Source organism: Protopterus annectens, chromosome 2.part2, assembly GCF_019279795.1.
Source record: "Protopterus annectens isolate FY-2018-M chromosome 2.part2, PAN1.0, whole genome shotgun sequence".
In the NCBI taxonomy this organism is placed as follows: Eukaryota; Metazoa; Chordata; order Ceratodontiformes; family Protopteridae; genus Protopterus; species Protopterus annectens.
In genome coordinates, this window is record NC_056730.1 from 344,832,735 (window position 1) to 344,855,198 (window position 22,464).

The following is a 22,464-nucleotide window of genomic DNA, read 5'->3' on the forward strand; positions in this document are numbered from 1 at the left end:
AGGGATGTTTAATCTGGTGACTGCTTGCCTCATGGCATATCTCGCTATTTTGTCCTGTTGTATGCAAGCTATTACAAACAAGAAACATGGTTTATAATCAGGAAATGGTTCTGCACCATTAAAGGCAAAGCATTTCAAGACTACACTGTCCTAACTATAATATGTCATTCCTTATAGCAGTGTTAAGATTTGGATGTGGATATTTCTTCTGTATTTTTGATTTAGTTGGTATGGCAGTTAGATATCAGCACTTGTTTGAAGACAAAGATCAAGTCACTACAACCTTGTGTTCTATAATGAGAATAAAACAATAGTGTGCTCCTGTATCAGAGTATGACAAATATTTTACTGCCAAATCCATGTTAAGAGTTCTTTCTCTGACTTTGTAGTTGGAATAAAGCTGTAGTACAGGACTGCAACATGTGCCTTATCTGTGACAAGCAAAGTGACAAGAGTACATTCTGAGCTATGCGATATAAATAGAAACCAATCCTATCACATGGACCTTAACGAAAACTTTGCAATTCCACATACTGATATAAAACCTCTCTTCTTTTACCTTAGATGTTGCATCATTCCTAAAGAAATACTTGAAACAATCAGTGTTTATCCCATTTCTTTCATCACAAATATTTTGAAAGGGTAAACTATCCTGGAAGCTTTCCTAGGAGGCTATGCCACCATATAATCAAAGACGTCTCCATACTTTGCAGTTAATAACACTGCATTAATAAACACTTGTTCATGTAATTGTCCTAGTGTATAGCTTATACCTTACAAAACTAATGCAGTTCAAGGTTACCAATGATATCTAACTGTAATTCTTGTCTTAGTGCAAACTGCAGAAATTTGATTAATTACATTCTATTAAATCCAGGTCCCTCCATCATTTTATGTTAGCATTTATTCTTTATTAAACTGAAGGCTATAATACTGCTGTACAAAGACTATGTCAACTGCAATGTTCTCATTTAATTCCATTTTTTATCTTTATTCAGAAAGATTTTAATGTTTAATTTAGAGCAATCTGCAATGAAAATATATGAGGGCAGCCACAGTGGTGCAGCAGTTAGCATTGACACCTCACAGCAATAGGTTCTCTGGTTCAATTCTCAGCTAGGGTGCCTTCTGTGTGGAGTCTGCATGTCCTCCCTGAGGTCGTGTTGGTTTCCTCAGGGTGCTTCGGTTTCCTTCCACATCTGAAAGACATGGTGTGGGTGGATTGGTCACTTTAAATTGGCCCTAAGTTTGAGCTTATGCATGTGTGGACCTTCTGTGGAAGGTTGGGCACCGGGCTGGCAACTTGACACCATAAAACTCCACTGCCAATCATTCTGCGGATCATTGTTCTGCTCTGGTGACCCCTAACCATGATAAGCCAAAAGGAGATGAATGATGCAGTGAACTTTTATGGATAGATATCAGACTTATTTACAAGTCTTATATGCTGCTGAAGGCCATAAAGCTTACTTACAGCCCAAGCCAATTTAAGTCTACCTGATCGTAAGCTCACTCTTGTTGGTGCATCCATACTCAAATTTAAATATTCATATCAAATCTGCTGTCTTGTAATCATTGGGTATTGTATCCCCAATCTAGTAAAATGTTCAAATTGTATTAAAATGGCTAACAAAAATGATAGCCCTTCAACCCTGCCTTTCACAGCAGTTGCCTGGAACATTATCAGATCCCGGTTCCTTCCAATTTCAGTACAAATTTATGTATGTCATGGTCACAGGAGGTCCTGAGCCTATCCTGATAAGAAGTGGCTGTAAGACAGGTAGCAGCCCTTAATCTGACACCAATGCATTACAGGACAGATGGATACTCACACAGAGGTAGCTGATATGGAAAATGTTACAATACAAAAAATAAGAAGACTAAGAGGAAAAGCAGAAACAGAGATTAGTAATAGAGAAGTCAAAGAAATAGAAATTGAGGTAATGGAACAGCTGCAAAGAGAAGTATTCAGTGTAGAAAATCAAATACAGAAAGCACCACAACAGGATAGAGCACTGGATATCCAAATTAAGGGGAAACCAGTGGAACAGGAAGCAATTGGTCAAGTGCCATATCAGGATATTTTGGAGCCTTCCACAGGAAACCAGTAGAAACATTCATTGAAACTAGACAGCAAGGGAAGGAACAAGGAAACTGTAGAAACTCTGATGCAGTCAATGTTGAAGAGTGATAGGCTAATGAGTTCCCATATGATAGAACAACAGATGAAACAGAATGAAATTGAAGAGAATGTGCCACAGGAAGATGCTATAGAACTTTCTATAGAATGCCCGCAGGAAACAGAAAATAAGGGATGTACCCTCAGTATGGACGAACAGGAGTTAAGAGAAGAGTTGCTTGATTTAATAGACAAAGATAGATATAGCAAGATCAATGAGAGAAATAGGCTGCAGAAGGTTAATAAAACCCCAAAAGTCAGAAGCTTGATAAAACAAGTGAATATAGTAATTATGACTGTCCATAGAGATTCATGCAATATAACTGAAGTAAATAGAATATATTACAGTGCTGCTAAATTAATAACTGATAAAGTTCTACCACAGGAACACAGGGTAGCAAGGGAAACAAGGGGGTGAAAGCAAATACCATCCTGGAAATATCGAATAGAGAAAACTATAAATCAGCTAAGATAAGAAGTGTCATTGTTAGAAGATTATAGAAGAGGGGACTAGATCAACAAAAATACTAAGAAATATAGATGTAATAAAAGCAAAGGGCAGTATTAGAACAGACCAGGATCTATTATGCACTATTGGAGATAACAAACTAAAAACTTTCAAAACAGGTGGAAAGACTTAGAATATATGAAGAAAAATAGAACTGAAAAGTACAAAATAAGCAATGCATTGATGACCCAAAAAATTATAGAGAATTGGGAAATAAGGTAAAAGGAATTGAAAGACCTCCACAAAAAGAGGAAGTAGATACATTTTGGAAAAGTATCTATGAAAATCCTGTGGAACATAACAAAGATGCTAAATGGATAGAAGAAGTAAAAGAAAGAATAAGAAATTTAAAGGTACAGAATATGAAATAGCCAGAGAGATTGAAACAAAGTTTAGAAAATCCTCTAACTGGAAAACCCCAGACCCAGATGCAGTACCTAACTTTGGGCTTAAAGTATTAACTTATTTGCATGAGGATTTATCCATGAGTAAGAACTATTTATATGCGCACTCCGAACACACACCATACTGGTTAACAACAGGAAAAACAATGCTACCCTAAAATTATAGACCAATAATTTATCTTCCGAAGACGTATAAACTATACACTGGAATTGATGCCAACAGAGTTTATAGTCATTTAGAAGAAAACTCAATTATGGCAGTAGAACAAAAGGGCAATAAAAGAAAGTCATATGGAACAAAGGATCATTTGTTCTTAAACAAAGTTATAGTGGAGAACTGTAAGAAGGGGAAGAATCTAAGTATGGCATGGATTGACTACAAAAAAGCATTTGATAGTATCCCACATTCATGGGTAAAAGAGTGCTTAAAAATGTATAAGATACACCCTAAACTAATTAGCTACATTACACTAACCATTAAACAGTGGCAGACCATTTTGCAATTAAGCCATGATAAAAGACAGATAATTATCCCAGGGATAAAAATTCAAAGGGGGATATTCCAGGGTGACTCTTTGTCACCGTTGCTATTCTGCCTTGCTATTAATCCTTTAAGCTGTTTACTTAACAGCTTAGGCCATGGCTACAATTTGGCTCCTAGAAAACAATAAAGTCTAATGACTTCTCATCTTCTCTTTGCTGATGATTTAAAACTGTATAGTTCATCAGATGAGGAACTGAAAACACAGCTGCAGGTTGTCAAAACTTTTTCAGATGATATTGGAATGTCATTTGGTCTTGATAAATGTGCATATGCAACTTTTAAAAAAGGAAAACTGTGGCACCAGGAAAACATCAGTTTGGGACAAGAATGTGGTATAAAAGAACTTGAGCAAGAAGGAGTGTATAAATATTTGGGAATTGATGAAGGATCAGCAATAAAACATGAACAAATGTGAATAAAGCTCAGTAAGGAGTACTTTAGAAGACTTAAATTAATCCTGAAAACAGCATTGACATCTAGGAACAAGATCCAAGCCATAAATCAATTCAGTTCTTCCTATCCTAACTTATAGTTTTGGAGTGATTGACTGGCCCCAAAAATTGTTGGATAGACTGGATACTTAAACAAGAAGGATGCTTCATGCTTACCAAATAATTTATAAAAATCAGTGTATACCAAGATTATATATTCCACATTCCAAAGGAGGGATGGGCCTCCTTGAAATTGATTACATATCTAGATCTGCAATCATGGGACTCCACACATATTTACAGACCTCACAAGATCCAAATGTAGTGAAAGTTTTGAAACATGAAGAGAATAAATCTAAGATGACATCTCTGCTTAATTTAGCAGAAGCATATCGACATCAAGCAGGAATGGAAATCAAACCAGAAGCAGATAAAAACCAGGCAGCAACTGAATCTGCTAAAAAACAAAAGAAAGAATATAAGGTGAAGGACCAGATGAGAAGGGAAGAAATATGGAAAAAACATAAATATAGTTGCAAGTATAGAAAACTTCTGGAAGAGCCTCGTGTTGATCAAGCACGAATGCATGAATGGTTAAGGAGAGGTGAATTCACATCAAGAAATGAAAGGTTAATATTGGCAGCCAAAGATAGTGGGCTATGTACACGCTGGTTTACAAAGTCCATTGAACATGTCGGAGAAACAGACATATGTAGGTTTTGTAAAACCAAACTGGAAACAGTCATATACCTTGTTGCTGCTTGCAACGCACTAATGGCAGAGGGACTATATACTGAAAGGCATAATAATGTGGTGACACTGTTACACTGGAGATTTTGCAAACATTATGCAATCGAAGTGGCTGAAAAACTCTGGAAACATGAGCCACAAATAATCATAGAAAATGATGAAGTTTATATCACATGGGATCACCCAATACCAACAGTTCAAAAAATAGATGCTAGAAAACCGGATATAGTGGTCCAAGAAAAGAAGACAAAAGTAGCATTGATCATTGAAATCACCACACCCAGTGACTACAGTGTCTTGCGTGCAGTGTCTTGCATATAGAGAGACACAAAGTCATAAAATACCTGGATCTGCAGGCAGAAACGAGAGCCATCTGGAAGAAAGATACCCAGACAGTTCCAATAGTAGTAGGAGCAATGGGTCTTAGACAAAAGAATTTACAATTCTATTTAATTATGTTACCAATTCATGTAACACCATACGAATTGCAGAAGGAGTCATTACTAGGCACATTGCGGGTGTTGGGAAGACCACTTTTGCTGACATCAAAGAGTGAAACAATACTAATTTCATGAACTTTAATCATACTTTGACTTAGGAATGGAGTCCATTCCCGTCATGGTATTAGAAACCCAAAAGACTTGGAGAAATTAAAAAAGACAGCTTCCACATTAGTGACAGAGACAGCTTCCACATTAGTTGTCTATCAATTTACATGGCACCATGAAATGTTAGTTAACTAAATCCTCCCCTCAGTGAAATCCCTAGTGTAATGAAAAGCATTTACATTCCTCTAGAAGCAGAGAACCAAAAGCTTCATGACAGTCATGTTAAATGATGAGGCAGTCCAAAAAGGCAGGTAATACTTACCCTTGTTATGTTCAGTTTTTATTATACTCTGTCTACATAATGAGATGTGTGGGCTATGTTATCTTAAGGTCATTTCCCCAAAATGCTTCATCACCATAAATTCTATTAAATAACATTTCAAAAGCACACTTCGATATATAACAATATTTTATCACAGTGAATAGCTTAAGGCCAATAATATTTCAAGAAATCATTGTAATATAGGGAGATTTCTATGTGCTTGGAAGTCACTTTTATTATTTTGACCTATATATAAGTGTTCTCTGTATGTTTAGTCTTATTTTCCTTGTTGTTTTTTCCACGGTATTTATGTGCTTTACTACATCATTTTCTTTGTTACACTTGTCAGCCTATAACAATAGAAGTACACTATGTTTTTCCTTATTTAGAAGTGTGTACAATTCAGTCTGAAAATATCACATTCATCATGGAAGTCAGGCAAAATTGTTGATAATCCTAACAAGTGCCAACGGCTGTCTGAAGTTTTTAAGGAGGAATAGTCTTAAGGTCTCTGAGGTAGCCATCATTGTGAAGGGAATAAGGGACACGCTTTGTTTTACAAAAATGGGAAGTTTATTCCATAGATGAGGAAGCCTTTGAGATATGAATCTGTTTCTCTAGCAAGTTCTGTTAGAGTCACAAATAAGGTTCATGTCCATGGAACACGTTACCCTTGTTTAATGTTTCTTGTGAGTATGTAACATTTTCATCAGGGCTGGATTAAGGAATGCTGTGTAGGTCAGGCATAAGTCCCCTCTCAGTAAATGATTTGAGACAGAGTAAAGGGATAGGGCCTTTAGTGGGTCTGCATAAGACAAGTGCATTATGCTTTGTATTTTTTTAGTGAAAAAACTCTGGGGTTTCTCCAATTGGTGTAAGTGCCTGGTTATGTCCATGCAGAAGGGAGCATTGTACTCAATTATGGGCCTGATGAGGGCGAAGTACAATGACACTATGCCTTCCTTTGATCTTGATGCCATGCCCTTACTTATAACTTGAGCCACACAGTTTAGTTTACTGTCTATCTGTGTTCCTAGATCCCTCACCACTGGGTCTACTTTTAAGAGTGTGCTATCAATATTATAATTTGCAGGGATTTCTGATTTACTGAAGAGTATCATTGTGCATTTTTTAACATTTAGTCTCAGACCATGATTTGGCACCAGTTGTTTGTCATTTTTAGACCTGTTTGCAGGATGTCAGCCTCATTTGGGGATTCAGTGATTACTCCCAGCTTACAGTCATCAGTGCCATCAGAGCTAGAGGTCCCCAACATTGGCCTTCACTTCAGAGATGTATATACCAAACAGGAGGGGTCCCAACACTGAATCCTGAGGCACACTGCTAGTAACAGGTTTCTTATCGGAAGTAGATTCACTACTCTGGACAACATGTGTCCTGTCAATGAGCCAGTTGGCTACCATCCAATGATGTAGGGGTTTATGTGTAACTCAGCAAGTTTATCTATGATCCCCAAGTGGGGGGACTGTGTTGAAAGCTTTGGCCAGGTCTAGATAAGTGGTGTGTATGATTTTACCCTCATCCATGGCCCTGGTGACTTTCTGAAAGAAGTCCACCAGATTTAGCAAGCAAGACCTCCCTTTGACAAAGCCAAATTTTGTCAGGTCCAGTTTTTGGAGGGTTCCTTTGTAATTTTTGATTAGGTCCATGATAATTCTCTCCATGGCCTTGCAGATAAGTCTGATCAAGCTTATGGGTCTATAGTTCACTGGGACAGTTGATGGGTCCCCCTTGTGCAGAGGGATGATTGTTGCAGTTCCCCATTCAATTGGGACAAAGCCCATTTGGAGGCTGTGGTTAAAGAGGGTTTCTACTGGCCCTAATAGATTCTGGTTTAAGCTATATAAGAATCATCCTGGAATGTTGTCAGTACCCATGCAGGCTGTGTTTTTGGCTATAGTGAGAGCAGTAAGGATCTATTCCCCTCATAATGACTGGTACTGGAATGATTGCGGGTATTTCTTTGGGTGTAGTATGAGGTGATGGGGGTATGTCTGAAATGAACTTGATGACCAGCAGGCTTGCTGTAGGTTCAGGCTTAGTGTAAGAGTTGCCATTCATGATTAACTTAGTACATTGCTGAGAGTTTCCCCTGAGGTTACAAACAATTTAAAAAAAAGCCTCATGGTTATCTTTCACCTGGGAGGCTATCTTTGCCTCATAGTTTGCTTTAGCACATTTGACCAGCTCTGAAATGTGTTTGTTAAGACTGGTGAATGTGTTTTTGCACTGATTTGTTTGCTCCTTCTTGGTTTTGAGAGGATTTTTTCCCTTTTGCTGAATAGCTTGTTTATACTAGGGGCCCACCAGGGTGGTTTATTTTTGCCAGTAATCATAGGCTTGACTCTGACAGGTACTGCCTCCTATATGCAGCTGTGAATGTGGTTGTACAGTACTTTTGTGTACAGCTTAGAGTAGGCCTCAGTTACTCTGGTTTCGAGGGGCTTAGAAGTTTAATAAGCTGTCACTTAGTTTGAGGTAATTGTCCTTAACAAAGTTCTTAACATGTATAAAGGTTGATGGAAAATCTAGGTTAGCTTTAATACTAAAGGTAATCCTTTTGTGGTCAGATCTTGCCAGAAAGGAGTTCATGCACAACAGGGAGCAGCATCCCCCAATGTTCATGAGTACTAGGTCTAAGATATCTGTACCTCTAGTTGGGGAGCTAACTAGTTGCTCCAGAGCATTTGCGTTGAGAAATTCCAAAAACTTCTGAGCAAGTGAATTATGGGTTGTATAAGTTCCCCAGTTTATGGAGAGGTAGCTGAAGTCATCCATAAGTATGGTGTTAAGCTGAATGTTAAGAGATTCCACTAAGTTTAGATAGGAGGTCGGGTTTTTCAGACTCATATTACGGGATCTGTAGTTAGGAAGGATATGGTAGGGAATCACACCTCTGGTTTGTTGGACATGGAGTAGCTCAAGTGAGTCATGTTGTTGGACCAGTCTAACAGTGTACATGTCCCATATTAATACTGAAACATCTCCTCCTTTGTATTATCCTGAGCTGCAGGGGATCGAGCTGTATAAAAGGCATTCTACCCTTTGATAACCAGGGTACTTTCCATGGTTCTGAACCATGTTGCCCTGATTGCACATATGTCTACATTATCTAGGATGAGGAGTGCTTCCCAGGAGTGCAGTTTTTTATTGAAACTCCTAGCATTGAACAGCAGTATTTTTTCATAGTTGTGAGTGACTTTTGTTATGTTGGAGGGTTTAACAACTTGGCATGGCCTAAAAAAGCACTCTGGGCATAGATAACATTTTTGTCAGTATCCAGAAGCCAAGTGGTGATAACTGCAAACTATCTGAAGCAAAGTATAGTGGTTTGTCGATCATGTCTCCACAGGCTGACAGATATTGGAGCCTCTTGTTGTGACACCAGAAACTGAGACAATTGTTGAAGTCAATCATTTTCTGCTGGTACTGTGGCATCATCTTAAGTGAAGGTAGGATACTACTCAAGGCTAGATTCATACCTGCCTGGGACACATATTCAGAGAGCTACATCATGTCTCTCTTCATATAGTCTAGTGAGGTATGTCTTTGGTCATTTATACCCCCATGGGCTATGACCGTGTCACAGTGATACTTGTGGTTTAAAGGCCTAGGTGCATGCATTTTCTGGCAGATCCTGGATCCAGACAGACAGTTCACTGTGATCTTCCCTTTGTTTAGCCTGGTAAGGGGAACATCAGTATAGTATAAGAAGTAAGAGTTAGCATTTCTGATGTCTGATTTTTACTGTCAGCTATTTAATGGAAAACAAAACAGTGTAAGAAACTTCTCTGTGTGAAAGATTTTCAGTCCATATATTTCTAGTTAATCACTGTATATTAATCAGATCAGATAATAGTAGAAGAAGTAGTGAACTTAAACTCGTCTTAAGTCAAAACAAAACAAAAAATAATAATAGAACATATATAATTGTACAGCATTACTAAGTATTCGAAAGTAATCCAAGCAAGGCAAGCAGTCTGTTTCCAGTCGAAAATCCCAAAGACATCCCTAAGGGCAACACAGTAGGACTCTTAGCCTTGGTTTTCACAGACATTCTGCCTCTGGCTGCAATCAAAACTGTAATAGACAATCTTTATGGCCTAAACCAGGTAATTCAGTTTCAGATTATTTTTCAAATTTAGCTGAACTGAGATTAATCTCTTCTGTTCCAGTATCCTTTGCTAACAATATATTAATTTCAACAGTTGCAAGACTGTCTGACTTACAGGTTGATATCTATTAACTACATGTACTTCTTTACAAAACTCGCGACAGCTATGCATCCAGTGCCCTACTTCTCCTGGCATAGCTGGCAGTAGCTCACATCATAACAGAGATAAACAAAAACCTCTGACAGGATACTGTTTTTCACATAAGTCAGTCTGATAATAGCACTTGATCTGAGGATGGAAGTCGAATGATTCAGGCCGTGGTGTGGAAGAACGTATTTTCAAGACATAATATTTGATACAGGGAACTGCTACAGGTAGCATGGAAAACCAAGTAGATACTCATAAGGTTATCAATGTGGAATATTAAAGACTAACATCATGTCACAAGGTTGATGCTGAACTTCAAGCTGCAAAGTAAGAGGAAAAGGAGCAGTCATAACCAACTATGGAACATGCCATCAACCAAGTAGCTTGATGATGATGATGATGATCTACTGACATTAATTTGGGGTGCTGTTAGTGGAGGAATTTGACATCTGACTGGTAAAGTATTTGATTTATAGCAAAATTATACTTACAGAGCAATGGAATAGCTACAACTCTTCCTGGTAGTTACAGCAACAAGCATGTCTATTTTTCTCTGCCATTTAAGCACAACAGAAAACATTGCACAAAGTGTGCATGGAAGAAATTATGGCATGCACTACTGAGTAGTAATGGTGGCGTACTGTGCCAGAAACTGGTTTCTAAATCAAACATTTTGACTTTATTCAGTCTTAAGAGCCAAACTGTGTTCAATATCACTTTTCTGAATCTGAAGCAGACATTTATACTCTGTATAATTGCAAATACCCCTAATGGCAAAGTAGAAGGTATTCTAAATCACAATCAACTTTGCAGTTTCACTACAACATTCCATAAGTAGGAGCATCGGTCAAGTAGTTCATTTGTGTGTTACCTAACTAGATTTTATGTACATGTTTTATATGTTCAGCCTCCAATTACACACAGATTGTGTATATCCCATGAATAGCTTAACTATTCATAACTATTTGTAATGAACAAATCATTTAAGAAAATGTAACTTTCTTGATTTTGTTGTAGAAAATAAAAATCCAAAACCCCTTGTAGGAAATAAAACAATTACAATATTCACTTATTTTCTTAAATCTGCACATATTGGCAGAAAGCAAAGTCTGAAAAGTTATAAGAAGAAATCTTCAATAGCTACAGAAAACATGTATAACAGAATTTTTATACATAAGGAAGAGTTAAATGCTGACCCAGATAAATTAATAGTATGCAATGTGGAAGCAAGGCATGATTGGTATTTTAAGAGTGATATTACATTTTTACACAATGGCTTTGATAATTAAATATATCATACATTTGCAGACAGTAATGTAATATAATATGATGAACATTTTTATATCAGCATCCGAAATAGTTAATAAAAATGTACTTCTTAACTTAGCTGTGAAAAGATTATGAAAGGCTAACCTTGACATCAGTTTCTCTCATGTCTGTTGCACTTTGCCTCCACAAGATTTTTAACTCCTTGGAGGTATGCCCAATCCACAGTGGGTTATATTAATTTCTGTTGGAGTGACAGCTTAGCCCCTATTAATCCAGCAAAATTTACTGTGACAGTATCGTGGTGCTCTGTGGCCAAGGAACATCGATGATTTAAAAAAGTCGACAAAATATGGAATTGTTGTTTCCTTTTACTATAAATACTACTTGCCTCATTGTATCTAGTGAAAGCTGTCTTTGTATAGCATAAAATAATTCTTTTAAAATGTTGTTGTTTCCACTGCCAGAACAGAAAGAGCAAGGTTATTATCTTCATACCCTTATGTTTCCAACAGGAGAAGAGGTTTTTCTGCAAGCAGTGAACCATTACTCTTTGATAGTTAATCAAATTCAAGCACGCCTGTCTGCTGCTTAGGCTGGAGACTCCAATTTAATCACATCATGCTATCTTAAGAGACCTTTGCTAGGTCTTTTTCCCATGATGAAGTCATTTAAATGAGGCATTTTCACCTACGTTCTTTATATGGTTCCACCCTGTCTCTGATACCCCCTTATTCTCTTCCCTATGGTCTGTCTTCACTCAGTCATGAGCATTAATCTTTCTGTAAGTCAGTGAAAATACATCCATTAACCAGCTCTGTTCTTAAAGCAATGTTTCCAGTGGGGCTGTGAGCTACTTGCCAGCTTAAAAAAATGTATAGTTATTTTGGGAATGTGGTCTCACAGACCTGTGAAGATTAACTACCACTTACTTTGCATGAGCACTCCTCTGCCATTACTTTGTATTGCTTACTTTTTTATTTGATTGGCTTACAGTTTATTGTACATTATATTTTGAAAGATAATCTCCATTTTATATGGTATAGATACAGATGTCAAAAATTTCCTATAAAGCTGCATTGTGACAATCCACACACTATGCCATTTATCCTACAGCTTGACTTTAAAGAATGCATGAAGAAGTTTGCTTTTAAAGCAGTGGATTGGATCAGTTGAACAGTACATTTTGCCAAACTCAAATTTCCAGGGCCACTGTCATAGACAATTTTAGGGCTTTATGTATTTCTCAATGAATTATGTTGTTAATGATTAAACTAATACAAGCAAATGTGTTTCACTGGAAAATCTGAATATTATTACAAATTAGTTTTGTTTTTCCTTTAAATACAAGCAAACAGTGGAAGAACATTTTATGAATTTGAGAAACATTTTAGAACTATTGCATATATTGTTTAATTTTGCTTATGGAGTCCGTGCAATGTGCATTTTTTACAAATCCAATACATGATATTTTACAGACAGTCAAATATTGCACGTTATTTAAGAATGTGTACATAAATATTTGATAATCTCTTTGCACAGGGTTTGAAAGGTGACCCTGGCCTTCCTGGATTAATGGGCCTCACAGGAGAAAAGGTATGTATAGAACATGGCCAGTGATGTTATTACAATGAATGCAACAAGCTATATTTACAAAATATAGAAATTAATAATGAAATATTCGGCTCTGCCTGGATTGCTTAACTCAGATTTTTTCTTTTAATATTTGTATTGATAAGTGTAATTCTAACAACAATACTATAGTATTTACTCATGATATGAAGGGTTAAAATATTTGATTTAGAGTTATTCCTTTTCCATCCAAACTGTACAGTGTAGTGTAGATGGCACAGTTGAGGGAATTCTCTCACAGCACTACCAATACCAGAAGCTTAATGTAAAAAGGAACAAAGATGTGGAGTTATTTTCAGTAATCACACTCACTCTTTGACAGGACTGACAGCCAAGTTATATAACCAGGAGACCATGAATTAATCATTTTTTTTCACAAATTGCTATACACCACTAAATGCACTTTATTTCTTTTCACTCACAATATTTTTTTCATTAAAATCTCATCTATCGAACAAGCTGTCTCAAATAGTTTGACCAAAATATTGACTTTAATAATGGCTATAAGTGATTTAAGATTTTTAATATGGATATCGATACTTTCCGGGAAGTTATATGAAATATCATTAATAATCATGCAGGAGAATGCATTTTGATTTTGTAGTGTTTTCATAAGGTGATATATAGTGCATTATGTTAAGAAATAGAAAATAAAAACATTATTGGTTAGCCACTTGGGACACTTCCTCAAAGTGTTCATTAATATACAACTGTATCTTTTCTTTTCAGAAAAACAACAAAGCAATATATATGTATGTTATCAACCAGTATATGTATATCTGTCTCTGTCTCTCTCTCTCTATTTATATATATATGTGTATATACATATATATATATATATATATATATATATATATATATATATATATATATATACACACACACACACACACACACACACACACACACACACACACACACACACACACACATACACACACACACACACACACACACACACACACACACACACAAACAAACACACACACATTGTACAGATGAGCAAATGTTGCAAAACTTTTTCCATTGCAGGATAGTTTTTAAGAAGTATGTCTACCTACAAATGCCTGGCTTGCTGACATTCAGTGTCAGTACTCATGTGTTCATGAATCAAACAATTCTGTAACTCATGTCAATGATAGTGGTTTTGGTCAAGGTTACTGAAGGCTTTACTTTCTCTACAACCCTGACAGTAGGATAGTAGCATCCAGAAGCTAAGGGTGCAATAACTTCAGCCACCGATTGTAGAAGTGCTTACTCCCAAGCAGAAACCAATGTATTTTCTATTATATTTTGATTTGTCAAATGAATGAATGAATGAAGAAGTAGTAGATAAAAGAACAAATGGGATTTACCTTCCATTGATCCAAAACAGTGATGTTGGCTTAGTGTGTAAACAACTGCCATTAAAAAGGAATATGGGCTTTGAGGGTAATAGGTTATGTATCATGACCTTTACTTTGGATAGCAAAGCAGTTGCTAATTGTTTAAATAAGAATTGGAATTTTCTTATGAATGACAGTTTAATAAAGAATGAAATAGGGGAAAACCATGTATTATTTATAAAAAAGGAAAGACATTTAAAAATGATTTGGCCCTCTTCAAAAGGAACCTTGATGATTGGATGGGAGATAGGAAATTCACCCCAGGGATAATGTCAGTCACCCTGCTAGACAGGGGTCCAGAGAAGTAAATATTGTGAGAAGAAATATCCAGGGAATTGTTATGGCTAGGCTTGTATAGGCCCTAGGGCCAATAGCCTAGTACCAACCTATGAACCTATGAACCTATGGTGATTATAGGCCATAAGCTATAATGGGATGTTCAAATGTGGTCATTGCCCACAGTATCTAGTGTCCACATATAGCAAGGTCAGATGAATTTATGATAAGGGGCAAACTTATAAGTTAAAAGGCCACAATACTTATGACTCTGAAAGGGTGGTGTATTTGGTTATGTGTAAGTCTTGTCCTGTGTTTTATGCTGGAAAAATCTCTACAAGGTTACAAGACAGGATTTATAAGCATTTGTCTGATAAAAGGAAAAAAAAAGACTACAAACACGTAAGTAAGACATATTAAAGATTTTAGGACACATAGAACACATAATTTTGAATGTAGTGTCATTGAACAAATTAAACGGTATATACTTGGGTTTGTAAGCAGTGGACAATTATGAGTTATGGTGGCAATTCAGAATAAATGCTACAAGTATTCCAGGAAATATTGGCAGTTGATCTATAAATTCTATATTAAAATTAAGGGATTTGGAAGCATAATATATATAATAATGTTTAATTTTTTCATGCATACTGGTTGGTTTTTAGTCATGTGATACATTTAGTTAGTATTTAAGAAGTGCAAATTATATGTAATTTAATTCTGATGAAGTTCCACTACGTGTATGGAACAAAAGCACTCAACTCAATGAATTTTAACTGTATCTATTATTTTGGTTGGTGTTTTAAGTGTGTTTAAAGCATTTTTGCTGGTTCGTCAAGTTAAGTGCCTGGCTATCTGTTTCTGGTACATCATTGCAGGTGTTGATTCATCAATTTTACAAAAGTTATTTTTGTTGTCTGGTTATAAAGTATCAACTATCAATACTAGGCAGTCTAGCGATGTGGTTACTTTTTAAATACATTGCAATTTTACTTGGGACCGCATGATTCAGTTACTTGGGCTTTCAGTGTGCAGCAATCTCAGATAATAATTTACTTATCACATCATAATAAAAACCTAGAGAACTGACACATTTGGAACACACAGACAGAGGTTTGCATAGTCCTACTTAAAACATGTTTTGCACCCCAAATTGCCCTAAAATGCTTTCTGTTTTATAGGCATTTCATATGATCCCCTATGAAGGCACTCATGAAATGGGATAATAAAATTTTGAACTTTTTCTGGTCTCATCTGAAGCTTCAGGTCACACTTGCTGTGCATTATTCTATGGAATATTGGAATGGACATAAAATTCCTAGATCAGACTGGCTGTGCATTATTCTTTGGAATATAGGAATGGATATAAACTTTCTACTTTACCTGATTGCCACTGGGAGTATACACTCAGGACTAGGGGTCATTGTTGGCATATGTAAATGTTTCCTGCCTGCCTTTGACTTCAGCTCCAGTCTGTACCTCTCATATGATACCACCCATCTCTTGCCAATTCTCAGGTCTCTGCTCATCTGCCTCTCTGGAGGGCATGTGTTCATGATTGCTACCCTTCAGAATGTTAACTCTCTAGATCTAATATTTTGTGGTCTGTTTCAGATTATGGACAGACGTAAGGACAGGTTCTTTCTGTAAGGGTTGTTTCTAAGTACTTATTATTTTCCTTTGTAATGATTGCAGATTAAAATTATTTATTTCTTCATCATCCTGGTAAATGATGAAGAGCCTTGCTCCTTTTTCTAATCTTTACCAAGATTTTGACTTTGAAGGTAAGTGTTCCTTTCAGTTCTATCTAGTGGAATACTTCATTGGTCATAATTAATTTCCTTCTTTATATTAAAAATACCTATCTCAGGTGGCATAGAGAAGATGATATTGCATATTTCTAACCTGTATGACATGATACTTATTATTTCTACCACTAAACTAGGGGCTTAGCATATTAGGAAAAACTCTTTGTATTTTAATTGAAGGGATAGTTTTAACCACGAGTTTTCTAAAAAAAAAAAAACATCGTATAACTTTCACATCATAATGTAGTTTTTTAACTCAAAATGCATCCAGCTTGTCATTTTAATATAACAATGTAGCACTGTATATTCTCTGCTTTCTGTATCACAAATTCCACATGTGTACCTGGCATCACATTATTAGTGACTGGTCATTTCTTCATCCCTTTTGGATGTAGCTAGGCCATGATTTTCAACCCTTGCTGGAAAAGTCTTTTCAATGCCCCCCGAGAATGTATTATATTGAGATATATGTTCTAAATCTATGACGAGGTCAGCATTCATTCTTCAAAGTTGAAGCACACAGAGGCACTGAATTCAAAATTAGTCTATAACGGATGCTATATAAAGATCTTGGGTATCATTTTTACATCTGCATTCATCTTCTTTATAAATGCTTCTGAGGTATATGGGATGTCATGTAGTGTGCATGTACCTCTTCCTCATCTCCTCTTCCCTATAAATGACTTCTTTAATTGTGTTAATGACCATTCTAAATACAAGTAATTAACTGATATCGTATGAGTACGTTTTCAGAATTGCTAAGGAATAAACTTAAATTACTTATTAACAGAAAATGAAAACTATGTACCAGTATAATGGAAAATAGCCAGCAAGCTTTTTTTCATCAATGTAGGTTATATTTTTTGGTCACCAAAGATCCATATCTCTGTGAAGTGCATTATTCAATGACAGCAGCTTTGTGATGCAATCATCAATGGACCAATCTCAAAGCTGCAGTGATTTTTTTGAACTAGAATGAAATGAAAACAAATATACTTACAGTGTCTTGGAAGAGTCTTAATGAGCATACTAATGATAGATTTGTTCAATGGTTTGAGGTCAGTATGGTGTTTGTTTGTCAATGCCATTTCCCATGCATTTCCCCTAGAGTGGCATGCTAAGTGTGAGGAGGCCATGTCTATCCCCTGTAGCAAAAGTCAAAAGTCAATTCCTAGGTATATTTTAATCAACTGAACCTTATCTAACCCCAGAATTTGGATTAAAATAGCCAGATCTATTATTCTATGTATGCTTTTTTATTATGTAATCCTTTTCACAAATATACATGTTAATGTCCGTTGTTAATTTAAGACAGCCCTTCATAAGACTTGTAAATTTCCCTCTGGCTGAAAATGTGGGACCTTCAGCATACTATGGTAGTTAGACCCAGAAAATTTGCTATGCAGAATGCATCTGCTCTCTGACCTGAATGCAGGTTTCTTTTGATGATCTTCAAATGGCATAACCCAGGCAATAATGTAATATAATTTAATTCTTCATTCTTTAATAGGCTAAAGAAAAAAAGTTATCATTAAGGCATTTTTGGAATAGTACTCTAAAACTATGTAGATGTCTTCCAGGTGATATTTAAGTTTAGAAGTCACGATCTTGGTGGAAGGATTGTATTATGCGATTTTTCAATCTATTTAAAGGAGTGACACCAGTTATCAGTTTAACTGTCAGATACAGAAATTAAAACAAAAGTTCTTTGAAAACAGATACATTGAATTCAATACATGCAGCAGTCATTGGGATGGGATGGTTCCAGGTAATAATAATAATAATAATAATAATAATAATAATAATAATAATAATAAGCCCTAAAACATGTTTCTGCTACACCTAAAGAGTAAAATAAAATGCTGATTATGACAATGTCATGGGGAGGGGTTCATAAAAGAGAACATAGTACAGAAAGTCAGTGGGCTTATCCTGTCAAGAAAGGCTATTAGTTGCAGCTTTCATCTAAAGGGAGTATCTAAAGAACAGGAACAAGTACGCTTGTTCATTTATGGATATGCACAAAGATAAAAGGCTATGAAAGCCAGATAAACAAGACCTCATATAGTGCTACTATATAACTCTTACTGATAAATATATGATAGATTTTGAAACATACAAGAGCATAAAATACATGAAGAATCCTCAGAAGCCTATCTTCTGAGTGTTTCACTTTGTCACTAACTACTCCAACTCTCTTACTATCCACCAGTCTACATGTCTGTCTCGGGTGCCCTTAACCCACCTGTTTTGGCTTCTTTTAAACAATGTCTTTCAGGGTCCAGCTGTCTTCTCTGTAAAATACTTTGTTTAAGGAAGGCTGTTATAGCTAAGCTGCTGCAGCTCGTAGTATAACTTACAATCCAGAGTGATAAAATGATTTTCCACACCAAGTGCAGAATAACGAAATACATTAAAATACAGTGTTTAAATGACATAAGGACTCTACGGTTTCATTATCTAGCGGAGAAGAAGCTGAATCTACTTTTGGTGCAATAACCAGTAATAGGGGCATATATGACAATAGATGTCACATGGACATGTGTTTAATTGTAACACTTTCAACATCTTAGAACAAGAAATGTGGACAAAGTCATAAAAATGGGGGGGAGCAGAAATAAGGACAGATTGTTAATATTCCACATCAAAACGTATCAAGTTGATAGAATATATAGGTTGTACATTAGCATGACCTCTCTGAAGAGTGACAAGTTTGAAACTAAAATGTCAGTCATCAGTTACTGACTGCAATAAAGGAAAATATGTTATCAGGAAAATATCACAAATATGATACAAAAACTGGAAATTCTGCACAGATCAGGACAGCTGAGAGGTATGCACCCAAATGTCTTCAATACTGAGTCACAGCAGTCCAGAGATCATCTCAGTGATATGGCAGAAAGCAACATATTGGATAAGAAAAACATTTTGACATCCTGGGGATATCTGGACATTTGAGAATGTCCAGAATGCATGAATGTGATGTATATGGTCCAAACACAGTACAGGACAGTGTACCTACAGTACAGAGTATTGTGATGCCCCATTCCTGCCATTTTATACTGAACCTGTGTTAATGATCTTTAACTGGACATGGGACTGCCATATAAAATGATCACTAAGGGGAAGTGTGTGCATTGAATAGGGACCCACAGATGAATTGTAAGAATTAAAACAGGGAAAGAGTACAGGTGAAACTCAGGCATGTACAAAGCAGAGGAGGGCATGTAAATGGAAGATAGTTATAGCAGCAACACCAACCACATATCTGTATGGTACAATATGGACTGTGTGGTGACATAACAATGGGAGAATGTGTCTATGAGATAAGCATCCTTACATGAATAATGAGGAGAACATCTTTCAGGGATCTTACATACAACTGAGGTAGGGTGCATATCAGGAAGCTGTGCAAACTGATATTCCTAAATATGAGTGTACTCTCAACAGAGGTCTCCATCATGGTGGCCACAGGTAAAGGATCATGGCAAACATTAAAAGAATCAACTATAGTCATGGACAATATCTGAATAATACCACTACTAATCCCATGCCTATGACATAACATATGTGATGTTGAGTGATAACAGATGATAACAGAGTGATAACAGATGAGTCTGCAAACCCACTGGACAACTAGTATGATACATACACACTCCATGAGGGTAACCACGCACAATGGCCTGGTATTGTTTACCTCACAATCAAGAAGACATGCATGCATCAGGTACTATCCCCCCCAACTCAGATGGATTCACATTGATGTACACCCTTGTATGGGAACATAGGCCATGGGGTGGGTGTGTTGAACTTTGTATTCCACCATATCTTTAAGGTGTATGTGCTGGGCATAGGTGATCTGGATATTGTCACAGCACATTGTTTCCACATGACAGGCCTGGAAGAAGGTAAGACAGTGCATACTGCCTTTTGTGATCTAGCTTAAGGTTTTGATGTAATCACACATGCAGGTATCATTGAGAACACCCAAGCTGGAGATTAAACCTTACATTAGGTGATTGGTAAATGATTGGATCACTGACAGAACACACCATGTGACAGTTGATGACTCAACCTGTACCAGTAGAGCTGTCACCACTGGCAAACCCCAGGCATCTGTGCTTGGCCCTTCACTGTTTGAACTCTATTTCCTGACAGTTTAGTCTAAAGTATATGGCCTTTGGCTTACCACGTTTACTGATTCTTGCATATTGTGTGCAATCATTGAGTCCACTATTGGTGATAACATTATACAGGAGAAGCTAACACACACAACTCAATGGTGACAAAGGCACACAATCTACAAATAAATGCAGAAATGAGTGTTGCAATGTTGTCCTTCTGAAAAGTGGAGTTCCATGTTAATCACAGAATTGACAACAGTCCTGCAGAATCCCAGTGATGCAAGCAATGATCTTTAACAGGACATGGGACTGCCATATAAAATGATCACTAAGGGGAAGTGTGTGCATTGAATAGGGACCCACAGATGAATTGTAAGAATTAAAACAGGGAAAGAGTACAGGTGAAACTCAGGCATGTACAAAGCAGAGGAGGGCATGTAAATGGAAGATAGTTATAACAGCAACACCAACCACATATCTGTATGGTACAATATGGACTGTGTGGTGACATAACAATGGGAGGATGTGTCTGTGAGATAAGCATCCTTACATGAATAATGAATAATGAGGAGAACATCTTTCAAGGATCTTACATACAACTGAGGTAGGGTGCATATCGGGAAGCTGTGCAAACTGATATTCCTAAATATGAGTGTACTCTCAGCAGAGGTCTCCATCATGGTGGCCACAGGTAAAGGATCATGGCAAACATTACAAGAATCAACTATAGTCATGGACAATATCTGAATAATACCACCACTAATCCCATGCCTATGACATAACATATGTGATGTTGCGTGATAACAGATGAGTCTGCACACCCACTGGACAACTAGTATGATACATACACACTCCATGAGGGTAATCACGCACAATGGCCTGTTATTGTAATATCTGCAGGAGGTGTTAGGCGGGTCACTGTTATACCTGTATGTGACAGTATGAGCACTACAGGCTAGTTGCCTTGTGTTCATGGCATATATCAATGGCACAATTCACACTGTCACAAATGATATACATGCTGTTAATGCTGTCAAACACCTATGTATGCAGAGTGTGTGCTTAAGATAAACAGGTAGTACACATGCATCTGGTGTAACAACTTGATTGTTGTTCCACATAATTAGACAGTTGTGTATATTTCACAGAAAGAATATCTAGGTATGGACAATAAGCTGTGTGACAGAGCACTGTGACAAAGGTGGCACACTTCAGTTACACTTCACTGGAACATGTATAGGGAGGTACATAGAGAAAGGTGCATTGTACTCAGGTATTAGTGTGATGAAGGCTCTGAACCATGACATTAGTATGCCCTCTGATGTGCATGTCCACATACCCAATACTGGTGTTACAGTCAAGGGAGTAATCAGCACTGTGACCACATGTTGGTGGATGTACCACTTATCCTCTACCCCAGGACACAGGTCACATAACTATTGGTCTGATTAGAATGTGTGATGTCCATATTATTCTCGGGTGGTGTGTCTGCTTCCTGATGGAGCACATCCCTCCATTCGTCTCATAAATGCAGGTGTTGTCATGGGTATGGCAGCAGTCTCTGATATGTGCTCATACTGCCTGTATTATACTGATATCACAGTTGGAGTCAATGATTGCCTACAAGCTATAGGCCTTCAGGCAGCTGTTTTGACACAGCATGTGTATGTCATCTGTGATGTTCATAACTTAACTAAGGGGCAGGCAAGGGCCTAGCAGACACCCCTGATGTACTGACCTAATCAATGGACCTGAGATATATGTCACATCACATGTTTCAACATAGTGACATGCCGCATATGTCATAGACTGGTCTGGTGATATAATTGTTTATTGCCACATGTGACAGCATTGATTGAATATCACAGTATGACTTTTTGTCAGATGCTGTCACCTGTTCAAGTTCCACAAGCTGATACTGTTGTCATCATGCATACCCTTGATGACCTCTTTGAGGACCTCTATCAGATGTAACAGACCTGATATAACTGTAGTAATTCACAG

At 36.9% G+C, this 22,464-nt stretch overlaps 1 protein-coding gene across 1 annotated transcript in view; it reads left to right on the forward strand.

Annotated features, from left to right (window-relative positions):
- The window catches only part of COL19A1 (collagen type XIX alpha 1 chain), a gene marked incomplete in the record, with an annotated part of 3,251,042 nt that overhangs the window by 1,142,936 nt on the left and 2,085,642 nt on the right, over positions 1–22,464 (forward strand). Inside the window, 1 exon segment of the mRNA XM_044063894.1 lies at positions 12,778–12,831. Coding sequence (XP_043919829.1) covers positions 12,778–12,831 — 54 coding nt within the window.